This window comes from Rissa tridactyla, chromosome 1 (assembly GCF_028500815.1).
Source record: "Rissa tridactyla isolate bRisTri1 chromosome 1, bRisTri1.patW.cur.20221130, whole genome shotgun sequence".
Lineage (NCBI taxonomy): Eukaryota > Metazoa > Chordata > Aves > Charadriiformes > Laridae > Rissa > Rissa tridactyla.
The window spans coordinates 101,190,539-101,208,807 of record NC_071466.1 but is presented as its reverse complement, the minus strand read 5'-3'; the positions used below and the strand labels follow the sequence as shown (position 1 = coordinate 101,208,807).

Here is an 18,269-nt window from a genome sequence, read left to right as displayed (position 1 = left end):
GAGAAAGGCAATTTAAACCTCAGAAACAATCCCTTGACACTCATTTGCAGTGTGGGTCCTCATTAAAACAAGAAATTTATGGGCAAGCAGGACTGAAGAGAAGTCTTATCTATCTGGACTAACACAGAATCCCAGCAGCAATTTGCTCTTTAGTCTTTATCCCTTTTCTTTCCTTTTCCCTTTCCAGCCACTTCACTCTTGAGTACCACAGCTAGTTCTCCCTCACTCCTGCAAAAAACAAAGGCACCAGTAGCTCTGCAACAACAACCAAAAAAAAATCTCAAAAATGTGCAACATGGTGCCGATACCATGATTATTCTTAAGTTTATACAGAACTCCCCCTTCTGTCTCTATGGCTGACAGTATGCCAACACAGACATGCATTTATAAGCGCGGGTTAAGAGCTAAAGAAATTGTGAGAAGGATGGACGATTCAAAAACAGAACAAAGCACACAGGTACACTACAGAAGCAAAACCAAACAAAACCTATTTTTTCCTTGGCTGTCTAGCTTAAAGGTGTTACATTTTGAAAACGATCATTGCAGAGGGATCACAGAATTATAGAATAACTCGGGCTGGAGAGGAGCACGGCAGGTCTCTATTCCAGCCTTCTGCTAGGGCTGCTCGGGGCTTTGGACAGTCCAGATCAGAGACTCTCCACGGATGAAGCTTTCACTAGCACTGGGAACATTTATTTCCAACTATCCGATTGGCATTTCCCCTGCTGCAACCATGCACCTCTGGAAGACTCTGGCTCTTTCTTTGCTACAACCTCCCATTAAACAGTTGAAAATTGCAACAAGATTCCCCATTAGCCTGCTCCTCTCCAACTAATGAAAGCCAGCTCCCCCAGCCCCTCCTCATACACCACGTGCTCCAGCCCACTAAGCATGTACCACTTCTAATGGAGCAATAGTGTACTTGTATGCTAACTATAAGTATTATTTAATGAAATTGAATACTCTTATATAAGAAGAATTGCTTTAAAAATAAGAAATTTAAATAGAGCAAAATATGGCTCGGTTAATAATTTTGCTCTGGACCCCAGAACTTTAATTTAGCAAGAAATAAATAACTCCCAGCCTTTCATCTTATCTTTTTGACAGATGTTTCCCCTATATAAAGGGTGGCATAATTGTTTTTGTCAGCATTATAATTAAAATTGCTATGCAGCTGACATACAGTTTCTAATGGTTTCCCTTAGGATTATAACAGATGTTGCCTTATTAGATCCGGACTCTCCTGAAGTAAGAAATGTCATTGGTATAATCAAGACACTTCTTCCAGTCTCTCAAAGTAGACCGTCACAATTTGCCTGGTAACATTTGACCCTAAGGAATGAAATATATCCCACTTTTCTAAGGAGAAACTTTTCTGAAGAGTTTGAAAGAAATACTAGAGAATCTTACTTGGGGGTAACAAGTTGTATGGTCCAGCTTTTGTTGTGGCCAAAAATAGCTGGAAAATATAGGAGGAGGGAGCCCTGACAGCTGCACCACCAACAGCCAAAGAAACTATGGCTTTTAAATGGCAAAAATAATCACAGCTTAGGCGCATGGCAAAGGGTCAGTTGAAATCTGTTGAGGAACTGCGAAGTAGCAGTTACTGGGCTCCTATTACAAGAAAAGTTACAACCATATGACACAAGTGTTAATTTCAAATGGGAGTTAGTTTAAATAAAGCAAGGTGTAATAGCAAGCCTAAAGAACAGCTTTTTAAGTGCGATTTAGGTCCCTGGTGTTCACTGAAAATCTAGGGAAGTCGACGATGGAAGCAACAAGAAGCGATGCCTCCAGCTTGTTTTCTCCTGACAGCTGGGTGGTGTACCGCTCCCAAGGACTGCATCTGCCACCTGTGAGGCGGGTGCTGCGGGACACGGGCTGCCGTGCAGGTCCCCTGGGCACCCACAGTGGGATGGCTGCCAGATGGACACACTGTGGCTTCTTCCCGGCCAGAGCGTGCGGCCTGAGAGCCTGCACACAGCCAGGTCTCAGACCAAGATGCCATCAGGACATGGCTCCAAACCACAGCCAGGACGGGGAGCTGGGAAACACGCGTGGTTACCCTGTAGCTGGGTGCGTCCAAAGTGTTTAATACCACCTAAAAGAAGCCAGTGGTGGGCCATGTGGCGAGAGATTCAGGAAAGTTAGGTGGCTCCAAAGAGTGTGGAGCAGGGTAAGAAAACCAACCCGTATCTCCCCTCTGCCTGCCCACCGGGTCTCTCCAACCCCTTGTGGGGGAACTCACTTTGACAAAACAAATTTAACAGAAAGTTACTTTTTATTTTGGTGGCCTAGAGCTCTCTGCACCTTTCCAAGGGCTATCAAATTCTTTTCAACGTCTGAGGAACGCAGCTCCGTTTTACTGACTGCGGCGCTCAGATCTGCAATTCTCAAGATGGAACTGTTGGTGCAGCTTTCGCATTGCGTCTAGTTTATGTTAAGAACTACCCCCAAAAAAACTGTAGAAGATGCAACAAGGCATAATCGCTAAATTTCCGCAGTAGCAAGCGTGATGGTTTACTTCTGAAAATAGAGGATTTATACAGACGCTTGGGGTTTATGGGTTACTTCTCCCAATCTTATCTATCTCGACGACAGGTATTAATTGGGTTAATTCCCCCGATCTTATCTATCTCGAGGACAGATGTTAATTAAAAATACCCATGGAAAATGTCCAGCATGAATAAAATAAAATAAAATAAAATAAAATAAAATAAAATAAAATAAAATAAAATAAAATAAAATAAAATCTGTCTCCCTGAAAAGAGCCGAGACTCTTTTCCTCTCCCCGTGCCCAGCCGCACCAGGCAGGGAGGAGCCGCCGGGACGGTGGCGCAGCCCCGTGTCCGTGGGGCAGCCCCGCCGTGCCGACAGAGGGACCGTGCCGGCACCCTGGCAGCCATCAGCGCCGCCTCCGCCGCCGTAGCGACGACGACGACGACGACGACGACGACGACGACAACAACCGGGTCCGCGGCGGCCGGAGGGGCCGGGCTTGGCGGGGAGGCGGGTCCCGGCGCCGCCACCTCCCCCCGCCGGCTGAAGAGCGGCTGCGAGGGCGGGCGGCGCGGCACAGCACGGCACGGCACGGCACAGCGCAGCACGGAGCGAAGCGGCACGGCCGGGCACGGAGCGGTCGGCAGCGCCCACGCACCCACAGCCGGGCACCCGCCTTCCCTCCCGCCCCCCTTCGTCCTCCGCCTCCTTCCCCCCCTCCTCCGGGACTCTCCGCTGGGATCAGCCCGCCGCCGCTGTTGTTGTTGTTGGCCGTCTCTGCCACATCGAGGATATTTTGGCTCCCGGAGAGGCAGCGGCGCCTTTTTTTGTGTGTGTGTTGGACGCCGCTGGGGAGGGACGCCGGGCTCCGGGGCCAGGTGAGGCGGGGGCGGCCGCGGTGGGGTCGGGGGGGGGAGGGTCGCCGGCACGCACCGAGCCTCTCCGCCGGTGTGGGGTGGGCGGGGGGTTGGCGGCCGGCCGGGGAGACCGGGCTTCCCCCCCGCCCCGAGTGAGCGCCCCCGCGGGCCGAGGGGGCGGCGGTGCCCGGCCGGGTGTCGGGGGGGACCCGGCGGGGATGAGCCCCGGTGGGGGAGGGTTGGGGGTGGGAGGCGTTCGGAGCGGCGATGGTGGGGGATGGCTTGGTGAGGGCCCCCCGGGGGGGAAAGGGTTAATGGGCAGGCTGGGGTCGGTTAGTGCTTTAAAGGGACTTAAAAAAAAACAAACCCAAAAATGTTGGGCTGTGTGATCTCCCCATCTTAACTTTTATGTGGGCGAGTGTGTCATATGTGTGAAAAGTCATCCCAGCTTCTCGGCTATCGCCCGCCTCGGTGCCTGGGGAGCCCAGCGCTTGTGTGTGTGTGTGTGTGGGGGGGGAATCAGCGCTCCGAAGGCAGGCGGGTGTCCCTCAACCTATTGGAACGAAATCTTTTCGTCTGGAAAACTTGCCGTTTCAAAGCAAAACGACAACCAAAGGCACCCCCAAACCCAACAAAAAAACTACCTCAGCGCAGCTGTGTTGTGGACACCGTCGTGGTTTAGTTCTCCATGTGGGTGATTCTCAGGTGAACCCAGCTGCGCGCAGGCACCTGGCTGTTGCTGAAAAGAAGTTGATCGGAATTCAGGAGTATTAGTTAATAAGTGCCTGATCCTGTTGACCCTGTTCTGGTTCACCCACTCAGCTATGCGGGGGTGTCGAAGAAGGTGTCCTGCCAGTTAAACCAATTATAGCTGGCGAGTAGCAGTCATCAGCATTAGTGGAGGAGTTGGAAGGGACGAGGCCCAGTCACACCGTGCCCTGCTCTGGTGTCTTTTCTGAACTTAAAAACAGCAGCTTTGGAAGTCGGGCAGAAAGCCAGCTTTAACCCTTTGTGTTGGGGAAAGCCGTATTTGCCTGTGCAGTTCCGCTCCTCTTGCGATACCTCTGCAAGGGTTTTGGATCTCGGGGCTGGAAACCGGTACTGCCGATGGGAAGAAAACTGGTGTATGACGAGCAAAGGCTGTAGAAATTCATAACAGTGTGAGGGACCTGGTTGGAAGAAGAAAACTGAAGTGTTACAAAACAGGCTAAAGATTTTCATATGCCATTAGACCAGAGCTCTGATGTCTAGTTTTTTCCAGAAGCTGTGTAGTGCACAGGCAAGGCCGCAGAACAAACGAGCAGCCTAGAAACAGTGGCTTGGGTTAATGAGCAACGCCATGTAATGAAGACTTCGTATAAACCTTTTGTCTTAGGACCCTAAACGTTTCTAAAGAAACAACAACAAAAAAAACCAGGAAGGAGAGAATCCTTTTAGTCAATGGGGGATAGTTCCAAACAGGATTAGTATAGAGGCCAGGGTTGCACCTGAAAAGCATCAGAAATCTGATTTGTGGCCCTACCTGGGGATCAGATCTAAGTGTACTGCAAATAGGTATAATGTTTTCACAAATACTTTCCAATGGGTAAGGCTTACAGCTAGTTAACCCTAGATACCAGAGCAGATTTCAAAGGCAAAACAAAGGATGTTAGAAATGGCCATATACTTTTGTTTAAAAGCCCAGCCAAATGCAAGGATAAACAGTTGTTTAAACTGTGGCAAACTTAATGAAAAGATTAGGATGCTTGCTGAGTGAGACTCATGCTGTGTAAAATTCTTTGCTGCTCAATGAGATGTGTAATTTAGATCAAATATTTGTACATGCTATTTGAGGTGAAAACCACCAGTCAGTAGATTGCACTTTTGGGTAACATTAATGAAGTGTAAGTTGATTATTTTTTAAATTTCTTTTTTTTTTTTTTTCAATGATAAACCCCATACATCTAATAACAGTGAAGTTGAAATAGGCCTTTCAGGTTAAAGACTCTTGATTTTTAAGTGATTGACTATAAAAGGGGATGAAAGGGCTCCTGGTCTTTGGCTCTTGGATGTTTTTATTTTCCCCTTTGCTTATATGGGTGGCTTTTGAGTGTGCTGTCATTTTAACAGGCTGGGCTTATTCTGTTAAGCTCCTCATTTGCCGTTTCTTTCTGAGTTTAAGTTTGTATTGTGATTTCTCCTTGTGTTACCATGGCTAATGAGAGAACTTGCTTGTGATAAGTGATCACAGTTTTGTGGAAATATTAATAGCGTCCTATGTGACTATTTAAACACAAATGCACATTTTCAGACTGTTACTGTGGAGCAAGAGAACTTAGGCCAATGCTGTGAAAAAGGAGAAGGAAAATTGTTGAGAGACAGCTTGCTGTAGTGTAGTCCGATAAGGTATTGTTCACCGACACCTGAATTACAGCATCACGATAAACCTGAACAATGTCCGTAGAACTGGCTTTATTCCTTATGTTTGATCTTTCCCATAGGTCAGTAAAAGGATATAGATCTTATCACTCTTTTCCTTAAGTGATATATAGGAAAACAAGTTACACAGGCTTCATAAAACCCTGTTCCTGGTAGTATAGGCAACGATACAGCTTTGGCTTCTGTAGCATGAACATATTGGTGGTGGTCCCACTATCAACCCTTTAAAAAGGGTATTTTGCTGCCTAATTGTGTTCCTTTTTCAATTTAAACTTAGACCCTCTAAAGCTTTATAAATATGCTAATCCCGTGTTTACAAAATACGCAAGATAACGTGGTTTGGAGATGCTTTACCTTGCAAAGGAAGTGGGTTGCTAATACTGAATATTAGCTTCAATGATTATTCATAATAGGGTGAAAGGGGTGAATGTAAGTAGTGAAGGTATATTATGGTCAGTGTTCTGTCCCTTCTCTTTCTTCCTCGGAAAGCCAAAGTGAATCATGGCATGTGAGCAGGAATATAGTAAGCAAAAATAACACCACATTGAATATTTAAAATAATGGGTGAAAACTGGAAAACATCTCAAAGCAATAGATATTTGGTGGACAAAGGACTTCTGTAGGCTGTTGATGAGGTACTGACAGCCCTCATGTTGGTTATCGGAAGCTAATCGTCCTCGTTTGCTCATATCATAAAACTTAAACTCCAGTGATGCCTGTGAAAAATCTTCCAGTTAGAAAGCAGCTTAAGCAAGATGGGAATTGTGCCCGGGATGTGAGCGATGAGAAGGAAAGCTTCCCCTGTATCTCATTCGGAGAGCTGTTCTGTAGTCTGTACTGAAGCGGTCAGATACATCCGTGAACACCCTCGCTTCCTCGGTAGCAACGTTTGTCATGTGACCCCTCTCATTTTTCAGATGAGTGATTTTGGGATCAGGAACATGGATCAAGTAGCTCCTGTGTCGAACATGTACAGAGGAATGCTGAAGGTGAGTACTCTTGAGCTGTCACCTCCTAAACCCAACTGGGGCATCTCCCAGCTAATGCATTTATTGTGTTCTTATTAATACTAGCACAGGGTTTGTATCACCATGCCAAGGTGAACACAGATATTCAGGTTTTAATTGCTTCTAACCTCCAATCTTCTTCTAGAGTATCCCCACTGAGTTCAGTGAAGATGTGAAAAGCAGAACTGAAATAGGAAGATGTAAAGCTGTGACCCCCAACCCTCTCCCCCAAGGAGGCTCCCTCCCTCCCTCCTCCAAATCCTAAGAATTTGAAAATAAGAGGTAGACTAGAACTGAGATGAAACTTGTTGGAGTTGGTAGAACTTTTGCCTAAATAAAGGTTACAGGATAGACAGTAAGGGTGGTCTTTATATCTTTATCTTGATGAGGCTGGCAGAGGGCTGTTCTGATATGACTGGTTAGGTCTGATTCAATGCTTAAGAGTGTTGTATGAAAAAAAAAAAAAGTAGGTTATTCACTTAGTACAGGCAACTATGTGAAATGGAAGTCCGATACGTTGTAAGAAACCAAAGGAAGTTTTTAAATATATTTTATCTTCGGATAGACTGTGCCTGTTACCTTGTTTTGAAAGGAACTTACAAACCCAGGACAAACGGGAAGCAGACTGTAGAGGCTCAATCTTTAAGGGCTTCCCTCCTCCCCATTCATGCAAGTTGCTTTTTAATCCCAGTATCAGTTTTTCTACACATCATTGCTTAATGTAAACCAAATAAAGGTTAGGAAGATGCTTTTCTGCTCTCATTAACTTTGAGAAATGTCCATATTTTGAAGAAGCAGTGAAACAGCGGTATGCTAACTTCTCTGATGTTTTATGTCCCTTCTTAGCTTTTTCTCCTGCCCACGACAACAAAATCCACAAGAGATCACCCCAACTTAACAGCTGTGTGCTCTTTAACACAGTGGTTGTTTATAGGCAGTTATTCGGTCTTCAGTTGTCATACAATTAAGTCAAAATTGAGACCTGTATTCTAGGTAGCTGTTCACATTTCTTCTTATTTTGTTCTGTAATAATTACTCTTGCGTATGTTGAAAAGCCACATAAAATGTTGCATAACTGACAGGGCAAGCAGAACTTATTCTACATGGGGTTTTTCCCCCTTTTTACTACTCTTAAATCAAGAACCTGCTTAAACATTAATTTTCTCCTTTTTGAAATATGAAACTAGCACAGTATGGATTTTACTCATTCACATGCCACAGCATTTTTTCCAGTGACTCAGGATAAGGGTCAGCTATTTACACAAAACGCAGGAGTTTCCAGATTGTGTTGAAAGAACTTGCCCTTTCTTTTAGGTACCGGGGATGAGTCAGTGCTTTTATCTAGTAATGTATAAAGAATCTTTTACTAGCAGATTTGGCAATTGTTATTAACTTGTTTCGTTTGGATGTGAGCCTTTCCCTGGGTTCGCTTTGACTCTTTCCTCTAGTTGTGGTGGGTACCTGAACCAACCGTACACAGTTTGTCTCTGCTGGCAGAGATTTTTGGCCCAGTTAACCCCTAGAGCCATGATATTGTTTATTTTACCAGCTTTTTCTTCTGTAGAGTGTCTGCTTTCATAATGTACGTACTAGGATGCATTGCAGTTTCTTGTAAAATACAACTAAAAAATGATTATTCCTAGGTTTTTTTTATGATGGTTAATATAATTTGAGGAGGGGGATGACACACAGCACATAGAAAGCACCTGCTGCAAAAAGACTCCAAGCTACTTGAAACATAGTGGTGACATAAAAAGGAAGGTTAGGGAATATGAGGAAACATTAATACTTATTTGCTGTTCTGGAAACATAGTTCAGGTTGCTTTTGCGTCGCACATGAATGCTGCCCGGAAAGCTCTTTGCCTTGTCCTCAGCTAAATCCTCTACCTTGGCGTAAGCTGGCAGAGCAGTGGATGCCTAAAACAAATAAGCATTTGCAAGTTGCCTTTGTCTCCAGCTCCCTGAACTGCAGTAGCTGCCATGAACATGCTGCAGCTCTCCAGAGCAATGTTCTAGCCTCAGGTGCTTTTAAAAAAATCTCAGTGGCAACTTCTAGCCATCCATGCCTCTAGATATTACAGATAGTGGTTCCTTGTGACTAACAGACAGGTTGCATAAGTTGTTTTTAAAGTTATTTCCTCCTCTGTTAACATTCCCTCTTCCCCCCCCCCACCCCTGAAGACTAATGTGGCTGGGGGATGTAGTAATGGTACTAGTATTTCTAGCACACACAATTGCCACAAGTCAAGTTTGAAAGAAGTTAGGTTTTCAAAATATAACAATATTTATTGAGTGTTGCCAATATATCAGTAGAATCTGCTTCTGTCAGGAACACTTTTGTCAGTCCTGTTTACTCCGTTCTGTATAATGAAACTAGCAGTGTTTCACTGAGCATCTGAGCACTTGAAAGGCTGCAAAACGCAGTAGCTGGCAAATCGAGTAACTCGGAAGTATAAAACAGCGAAGGAGTAACATCTTTCCTCAAATCCTGTAAAACTGGCTGCATTAGCTTCAAGTGATGTGGCTCAGATTAAACTTTTCCTTTTTCTTGTCTTTAAAAAAAAAAAAAGGCAAAAGCTGCATAAATCTACTGTAGGTCTTGCACTGGCAGTTGTTTTTCCATAATTTACTGATCCTGCCTCTGCCTTCAAGTACTCATCAAGTAGGTAGTCAATTTAAAGGGTTAAGGAAATAAGGATTTCTTTAAAATATACCTGGAAATATATATACACACACACACGTGCTTTTCCCTATTGTTAAAAGCCTCAATTACAGGAAAACTAAGAACATCCTTACTTGGCTTTACTGTAACCTGCAGAACATGCCACCCACCAAGCACTGTGGTCTGAATGTTACTTGTTTTGTATTCCTGTACAAGAAGCTATGCTATCATTGCGTTTATATTTCAAAGGCACAAGTTAGCTGATTAAAGACAGCGATTGTGCATGACCTCCAAATCTAGGAAATCTAACCCAGCCACTTCCTAGCCATGAAGCTGACAGTGCCCTAGCAAAATGCTCACGTTGTTTTTTATTTACTCTGTTGCTTTGCAGCGCCAACCAGCATTTGACACCTTTGATAGCTCAAACTCTCTCTTTGCCGGATATTTTTTCTCACTAAATGAAGATCAGACGCTTCAAGAAGTGCCAACAGGATTTGATTCTACTTCTTATGGTAACTCTTCACTTTGTTCCTTAGCCCAGTCAGAAAGAAAGGTACTCTTACAAGTGCAACATGGATTTCCCTACAAAGAAGTGTTTTAGTACACAGACCATTAGTCCATATTTGGATTTTATCCATGTGAGTTGCTCTGCTCATAGTTGATCCAGCTTTATAGTTGCCGTTCCCTGTCCTGAAAAGGGATGGGGACTGGGATTCAGTACCCTAATAAACTGACAGTCCATGGAAGAAGACTTAGTAGGTATCAAAGCAGAGCTAAGAGAGTTTATATAATTTTTTTAATTTAAAAGAATAAACTATTATGTGTATTTAAACTTATATTTTAATTATGGTTGAGATGTTGGAAGTATTCTGCAAACTCTTTTCTGCTGTTAAACCCTAGAATGCAAAATCTTTGTTCCCTTTCACCCCCTTCTCCCCCCCGCCCCCCAAGGTTTGTTTTACTCCTTACCTTAAAAACACAGGTGTGGGGATGTTTGGGGGTTTTTTGTGTATGTAGGACAGTACCTACTAAAAGTTGTCTACAAATCCTTGCCTGAAATCCCAGACGAAAGAGGGAGTTTGTCCAAAATGTTGATATTTTACCTGACGGTACCTTTACCTCCCCTTAGGGAAGGGGGGGAAGAAAGCCTCAAAACCTCTGAAAACCACCAGTCCTTTGTTCTAATGTGATTCTAATCAGTCACAGCTCTGGTCAGCAAAGCAAGTCCTAGCAGATATTGAGGATGGGTGTGGTAAAAACAGAAGTGAAGCACGGGCTTGTAATGAGCTCCGCTTGCTGGGTCAAGTGGAGCCTGTAGATAGTCCAGGAAAACCAGAAGAGCCATGCAGCTTCATGAACTGACTTGAAGTCTGCCAAGTTCATCACCTTTATATACCCTGCCACCGTTATGTGCCTCTAACATAGCAGAGCTCCTTCAAATGCAACCTGTGTGTGAGTTCTCAGAGGCTATCAAATGTTCAGGGATGCATTCGTTAGAGAGTTGCTTACATTGTCCTCAAATTACCCCTCCCTTAACGACACCAATCACAAAAGAGGTATCAGTAAAAGGTTTCCTAATCTGAAACAGCTAGGAAGTGTGGTTGGCTTTCTTCAATTCAGAAGCTCTTCTTTCAGAGTAAAAAGAGTCCTCTTCTGGTGAAAACTGCAGAATAAGAAACACTGAGTGGCAGCCAAATTTATCCTTGAAATGGAATCTACTTGCAAATTTAAAAATTAATTAAGCAGATTAGTAATTGGCATAGGATGATGCTGACTTTGGATTTTGTTACATTATTTAGGCACTGGGTACTAGCTTGTTACTGGTCACACCTGTTTGGTTCAGACAATAGAATAATCTATCAGACCGTGTACTTGGGTGATGGGGAGATCCATGGGAAGGTCTGAAGTACAGCCCATTGGAAAGCAGCGTTAAATAGTGGAGGCTGGTTCTTCACAAACCTACTATCTGTTACTTGGCTCTCAAGCTAAATGGAGACTGTCTAGAGTTATAAGGAAGTCTGTGGTCAAACTATAGGTGACAAAATAGGAATAAGCAGTCTCACATTTCCTTTAAAAAAAAAAAAAAGTAATAGTAAAATTTCCCTGCAACAAAGGCACTTTATATTACTGCTAAGAGTAAATGAGGGTCCATGTCATGGAAAGCTTCGAAGCTTTAATTTAGTGTGGTGCAGTTTTATCAAACCAGTAGCACAGACTTTAGTGTTGATAAGTCAAAGACTTAGTAGATCAGAAAATGGATCTACTCTGTTTCTGTTTTTAAAACACTTAGTTTCTAGCATCCCTTTCCTATTTTTCAAATAGCGCAGCAAAAACCTGTCACTCCTTTCACTGGCCTAAAAGTTAATGTATCTTTTTTCCCCTCCACCCCTTTTCTTTCTTGCAGAGTCGAACAACTGTGAATTGCCTCTGTTAACCCCGTGCAGTAAGGCTGTGATGAGTCAGGCCTTGAAAGATACTTTCAGTGGTTTCACAAAGGAACAGTGTCGGCTGGGTATCCCAAATAGTAAGTGTTTTCTATTTATATGCTCTCTTTTTTTTTTTTAATGCTAAGGAGGACGCTGAATAGCGGCTCTTTCAAAAGAGAAAGAATGATGTCAGTAGGAAATACAAGAATGGATCCTATGTGAATCTGGCACAGCTTGATTTGGAAGGACCAGACTTGCTGCTATTAAAAACGGGTGCATGGAGAGCTCATGCTTTGGCAGCATAAGAGAGAATCAAAGTAAGTTGAGGACATCTCTGATTACAAGTGAATACAGAAGGAAAATAGAGGACTGGGGGTTTTTGTTTTATCTTTCTTTAAATTCAAGAATAAATTCATTCCGAATTCATTTGGAACTAAGTAACTTGTGTTAACACATTTTTTTTTTCATTCACTGCGTTCTAATGAAGATTATTTGGCAAAGGTCAGGAGTTATCTCTAAATACTGGATACTTTCTGTCTTGCAGATCCCTGGCTGTGGACTGAACAGCAAGTTTGCCAGTGGCTTTCATGGGCTACCAATGAGTTTAGCTTGGCAAATGTGAACTTCCATCAGTTTCTTATGAGTGGCCAAGACTTGTGCAACCTGGGCAAGGAGCGTTTCCTGGAACTGGCTCCTGACTATGTTGGTGATATTCTGTGGGAACACCTGGAACAGATGATAAAAGGTAGTTACAGAGCCAGAAAGAGCTTTTGTTTTAAGGCTCTTCTAAGAGAAACAGAAATGGAACTCTTTCAACACTTGGTTCACTATGAAGGGCTTTTATTACATGTGAAAAGTCAAAGTGAGCTTTAAAACTTGGTTAATAAAAGCATTATTAGAACTATTAATACATTCTTTGTATGCAAAGCACAGATGCAGATACCTGCAGAAGTGATTCTGTGTTCAGGCTATATACCTATTGCAGTCAGGTTTTATTTGGAAAAATCATTGAAATAAATGAGATTAGGATAATGCTACTGTAATACCCTATTTAAAAAAAAAAAAAAAGACTTGGACACAATTTGTTCACTTATTACAAGCTTTTGGTTTCGGTCCTTTAAGGTAGTGGTTTGAGGTAATTCGGTGAATGAATACAAAGAAGTCAAAGACACCTAAAGGTGTCTTAGGTGAATACTGATGGTATTGCTAAAACCCTACACGCAGTGCACCATGAGTTCCATTGGTTTTGGAGTATAACATTCGGTAGTTGCATACATTAAGGACTTCGACCTTAAAACATGCTGCAATTATTGTTTCTAAGGTTTATATTAAAACTAAATTTTCAAGTCTACTGGAAGTTGGTTGGGCTTTTTGGTGGTGTTTTTTTCAAGAGAGAGAGCGCAATGTAGTGCGCTAGTAAAACTTACGTGAATGGTGACCCCAAAATACTCAAGAGAGTCCAAAGATTTTTGTGGCATACGGGTCAGATCTTTAATCCTATAAAAACAAGTTTTCTTTTTTTTTCATCCTCTCCCCAGACAGCCAAGAGAAAACACAGGATCAATATGTGGAGAACTCTCATCTCACCTCAGTTCCTCCGTGGGTCAATAATAATTCTTTAAGTAAGTATTTTAAGAAATTTGTCTTTTTATGTCTCTGAGGTTTATTCTAAGCATGTCACACATCCAATTTAAAAACAAAACAAAAAAAAAAAGGCACCAGAATAGTTACTGTGCTTGAGGAGAACACTTGACTTCAGTTGCTCCAGCCTTCTTTCCTCATATTGTTTAATTGTCATCTAATTCATATCGGAAATCTTTTGAAGAGCAAAGGCTTTGAGAAAATCAAATTTCCTCTTGGTATGCCAAAGCCTACATCTGTGGAGCAGAATGACCACTCCCACCTCTAGCAAACTGAGTCAAAAACTAGCATGGCTGGGGAGCAGCAGGAGTTATGTTTAGGCCTTTTTGAAGACTGTGGAAGCATAACAGGGCTTTTTGAAAGTGTATGGGACACAGTGCTGGCTCCCTCGGATTCTTTGATTGGTGTTGTATTTCATTCTACCACAGTCAATCTCCAGCTCAACCTTATTACACCACTTAATGATGAGGGCCTTACTCAAAACCACTTAAGCTTCTCCAGCTTTTTCTGTAGCCCTGTAGTTTCCTTGAAGAACAAACAATAGACATATTTGTGGTCAGCAAGTTATAGAGGGAGATTTATTACAGCATCTCATTTGGAGCTCATTAGATGGGGAACTTCTCGTCGACTTCAGTAGCCTTTCCAGTAGGTCTGTAGCATCTATCGCTCTTTCTTAGTCTGGTTTTCATGGGAAAATTACTTCTTTGTCCACAACTGTAGTGAGGTGCTAGACATGTATTTGTCTAAGGGACTGCAGAAAAAAAAAAAAGTTTAATTCATTCTTTTATTTCTTTCTTCAGCTGTTAATGTAGATCAGAACTCCTATGGTATGCAGATGCCTGGATACCCTAAAGCCCTCAGCTATCCCAAACCCAGCCTCCTGACTGATGTCTGTCAGGCTTCCACAGGACCGAATCTCCTCAATCCGGAGCAAGAGTTTTCATTGTTCCCTAAAACCCAAGCAGATGCTGTTGGTGTGAACTACTGTGCAGTAAATCAAGAGTTCCCAAGAAGCAATCTGAACTTGCTGATAGATAATTCTGGTGAGTCATTATCTGCACGATAGCCATGGGTTCAAGGCTGTATTTCATATGTCTTTTCCTCCTTTGCGTAACTTATATATACAAGCTAGATTAAGGGGGAGAAAAAAACCCCAGCCAACCAACACTTTTCTCTTTTATTTTTTTGCTCTATAAAGGTAAGCTCAGAGAACATGAATCTAGTGACAGCGGTGCAGAAAGTTACGAAAGCTCAGATTCGATGCTACAGTCCTGGAACAGCCAGTCGTCATTAGTGGATTTACAGCGTGTGCCATCCTATGAGAGTTTTGAAGATGACTGTAGCCAGTCCTTGTGTCTGAGCAAACCTACAATGTCTTTCAAAGACTATATTCAAGAACGAAGTGATCCTGTAGAGCAAGGGAAACCAGTTATACCAGCAGCAATTCTAGCTGGCTTTACTGGTAAGTAGTGAAGCAAAACGGTCACTCCTCTTCTTGTGTAACATCAATATTCTCTATAAATGTGTGTGTACTCTGGTGATAAAGTTGTGTAGTTGTAAAGTATGCCTTACAACTTAGAGACCACTACTTATGAGGAGTTCCAATTTTAAATATTACTAAAGAAAGCCTCATAGGACTATCCATCCAAAGGAAGAATAGGCAGGTACATCAGAACATGAAAAAGAGGGAAACTTGGACAGAATGTTCCACACTTGTGAGTTTCCACAGGCATAGCCTTGCCTATTAAGACTTTCTTGATGAAATTGTTTTTTCTACTAGAACATTTGCTAAGCCAGGGCCTGCAGGACAGGTTCAAGAGCTTGAAATGCAGCTGATGGGAGGTGGGAATGAGGGGTAAGGGATACACATGAAAGGGAAAGACATAGCTTGTGTCAAATCCTGAGTTTCCATGAGAAAGCTGACTTGTTTCAATTTTAACATGTTTATGAGCAGATTTGTGTTATAGAGGAGAACCCTAGGTTTCTTTCTGATAGTAAAATGGAGTAATGGCAAGATCTGTCCTGTGATATGCGCATGATCACATACGTTGGTTGTGGTGAGAGCTTGCAGAGGTATTAATTGTGGTTTCTGCCTGCCCCCTCTCTCTCAACAGGCAGTGGACCTATACAGCTATGGCAATTCCTTCTGGAGTTACTGACTGACAAGTCCTGTCAGTCATTCATTAGTTGGACTGGAGATGGATGGGAGTTTAAACTTGCTGACCCAGATGAGGTATGTGGCTAATTGCGATGAACAAAAAGATTTAGGGTCTGGTCTGCCATCTGTGGGCCTGGTCTTGAATATAAAGCATTTACACGATCAGACACTTACTGAAATCTCATCATCTGCAAATGCTTTATTGTACAGTCAGGATTGCTCTGGGATGTTCCCCCCTCTCCTCCCACCCAGGGATATCACCATTTGCTTGTAGTTAGGAGAACACGTTGTATAGCTTGAAACTTAAAGGTAGTGTACAAAGTTATTTCTCTTGACAGTGTAATACTGCAGGTTAGCTTACTGAAGGTAGTTGAATCAATGATGCCTGGGATTGCATGAAGGCGTAGGGAAATGCGCTCCACGTATTGCCATTCTGTTAGATACACAGTAAATATGGTAGTGCGGCTTTTAAAATGCTTTGGGAACTTACAGCTTTAGTCATTGAAAAATAAAGAGAATGCATTTGCATTCATTTTCTGAAACTTTTACCAGTAGGAAAGTTACTGCGTTAAGAGACATGATATGAAGTCCACTGAAGCCTTTATTTAAAAAAAAAAAAAAAGGGGGGGGGGGAAATCATTAACTGAAGGAACTTCGTGTAATTCAACTTCCATTTAAAGAGCTGTCCCATACTGCTCAATAGCAAATTAATGCTTAAATGGTGTCACCTTGAGAGAGGAGACTATATCTTCCATAAAACTCATCTCCTTAAACACGTTTTGGCCCACTCACTACAAATAGATATCCTTTTCGCTGATGTGTGCTATCCGCCAGTTTCTCCTGCTGCTGATAATTGTTTCAGAGCGTGTTCAGCTGAGGGGTCAGGCACCAGCTCTCCTCTTACCTGAATTTGAGACATTCAAAGCAAATAAAATGTTCAGACAGAGGTTTAATAACTGTGTTTATCAGCCACCGACTAGAAGAATGCGACTTGAATAAACCCTTTGCGTTTTGCTTTCTTTTTGGGCTGACAGGTGGCACGGAGGTGGGGAAGGAGGAAAAACAAGCCCAAAATGAACTATGAGAAGCTCAGCCGAGGCCTGCGCTACTACTACGACAAGAACATCATCCACAAGACTTCAGGGAAACGCTACGTGTATCGCTTCGTCTGCGACCTGCAGAACCTGCTGGGGTACACGGCAGAGGAGCTGCACGCCATGCTGGGGGTGCAGCCCGACACGGAGGACTGAGCCCGGTGAGGTGGTGCTGCAGGGGCCGAGCTCACGCGGTTGGGACTGTGCCCGGGAACCGTCTGCTGTCCGTTCTTCTGGCTCTTCGGACAGTATTGGGAAATAAGGACCTTAAGCGATACTTTTTTTTTTTTTTGTAACCGGGGAGAGCTGGAAGGAAGTGGCCTTATTTCATCAGTGGCGTTGGGTGTTGCCGTGTCAGGCACTTGGGCGGCATGGAAGTCGGTACAGACCCTAGCTCCATCATGGAGACATGGAAATGCTCTCGGGTTAAGCATTTCGACTGCCTGTGCTGCCGTATAAAGCATTCTGGCTACTTACACTGCCATATAATAATGGGTTGGCTTTAAAACCAAAGGTTGGATGAGAAACCAGTGATGCAGCAGAAGTATTGCTCAGACATTTTAAAGCACCATCGTCCTTGCTTACATCTTGTATCATGCCATTTATTTAAAAATAAAGAACTAATTTATTTTAAATGAGCAGTAAGGAGAATCTATATTAGTCTTGTTCGAAAGCAAGTTTTCTTATCGTTATTACTACGCCAGAAATGTGCTGCATAGGTACCTAAACACTCTGTGTCCAAACCCAGATGTAGCAACCATTAACAAAAAAAAAAAAGGACCCTTTAAAGAAGGGAAGGAAAATCATACCATTTCAATATTCAGTTTGTATATATTCTGTGATTCTTTTTGAAACTTTGTAATGTTCCTATTTAACAGATGCTGTATAGTGTAAATTAAACTAATTGTATGTGTGTTTTGAAATAGGATGAATGTAAACTTATCAAATGGGGTTTTTTTTATATTTGTCTAGGATATACAACCTTCTGCAAATATTTGATTGGCCTGAGAGACAACATAAGTGCTCAGTATGCATGCATATGGTATGCCTATGATATGAAATGGGGGGGGGGGGGGCGGGGCGGGCGGGAGGGAGGGCTGTCTCAGTATTTTGCCAAGATTGAAGCTGGCAATTCTTTGTCCATTTTGGCATTTTTACAAGAAACTAATGTTATATTCTGGGACATAAAGGGCCTGTTTGTGGTTTCTTCTGTAACTGAAAATGAAAATATTAATATGGATAAAATTACCTTTTTTTCCTTTATAAATGGCATATGTTTTTCAACCTCTATGCATGTCCTTTTAAAAAACAATTTATATACAAGCCTTATTTTTTCAGTTGACTTGTCTCTTCTTCCTGCAGTTTATCCTGTATGATTAAAATATGAATTCTATTTTTGGAAATAACTGTGACTCCTTTTCAAAGATCAGGAGAGATTTATGTAGCAGCTATTTTTACTGCAAAAAAAAAAAAAAGGAAAAAAATTCACTGGAAAAATGTACTTTGT

At 42.6% G+C, this 18,269-nt stretch overlaps 1 protein-coding gene across 2 annotated transcripts; it reads left to right on the top strand.

Moving 5' to 3' along the window:
* Positions 1 to 3,094: 3,094 nt before the first annotated feature.
* Positions 3,095 to 17,822, top strand: ETS2 (ETS proto-oncogene 2, transcription factor). Of its 2 annotated transcripts, XM_054189146.1 has the most exons (10): positions 3,095 to 3,377; positions 6,692 to 6,763; positions 9,835 to 9,955; positions 11,848 to 11,967; positions 12,414 to 12,614; positions 13,408 to 13,491; positions 14,311 to 14,553; positions 14,709 to 14,972; positions 15,625 to 15,743; positions 16,703 to 17,822. In XM_054189146.1, the coding sequence occupies exons 2-10, from the start codon at positions 6,692 to 6,694 to the stop codon at positions 16,916 to 16,918; spliced, it is 1,440 nt and encodes a 479-aa protein (XP_054045121.1). In that variant the 5' UTR covers positions 3,095 to 3,377; the 3' UTR covers positions 16,919 to 17,822. The 2 variants fall into 2 exon arrangements, with proteins under 2 accessions (XP_054045121.1, XP_054045122.1); XM_054189147.1 differs by lacking the exons at positions 3,095 to 3,377; positions 6,692 to 6,763; positions 9,835 to 9,955; positions 11,848 to 11,967 and adding an exon at positions 11,999 to 12,186.
* The last annotated feature ends 447 nt before the right edge of the window (positions 17,823 to 18,269 follow it).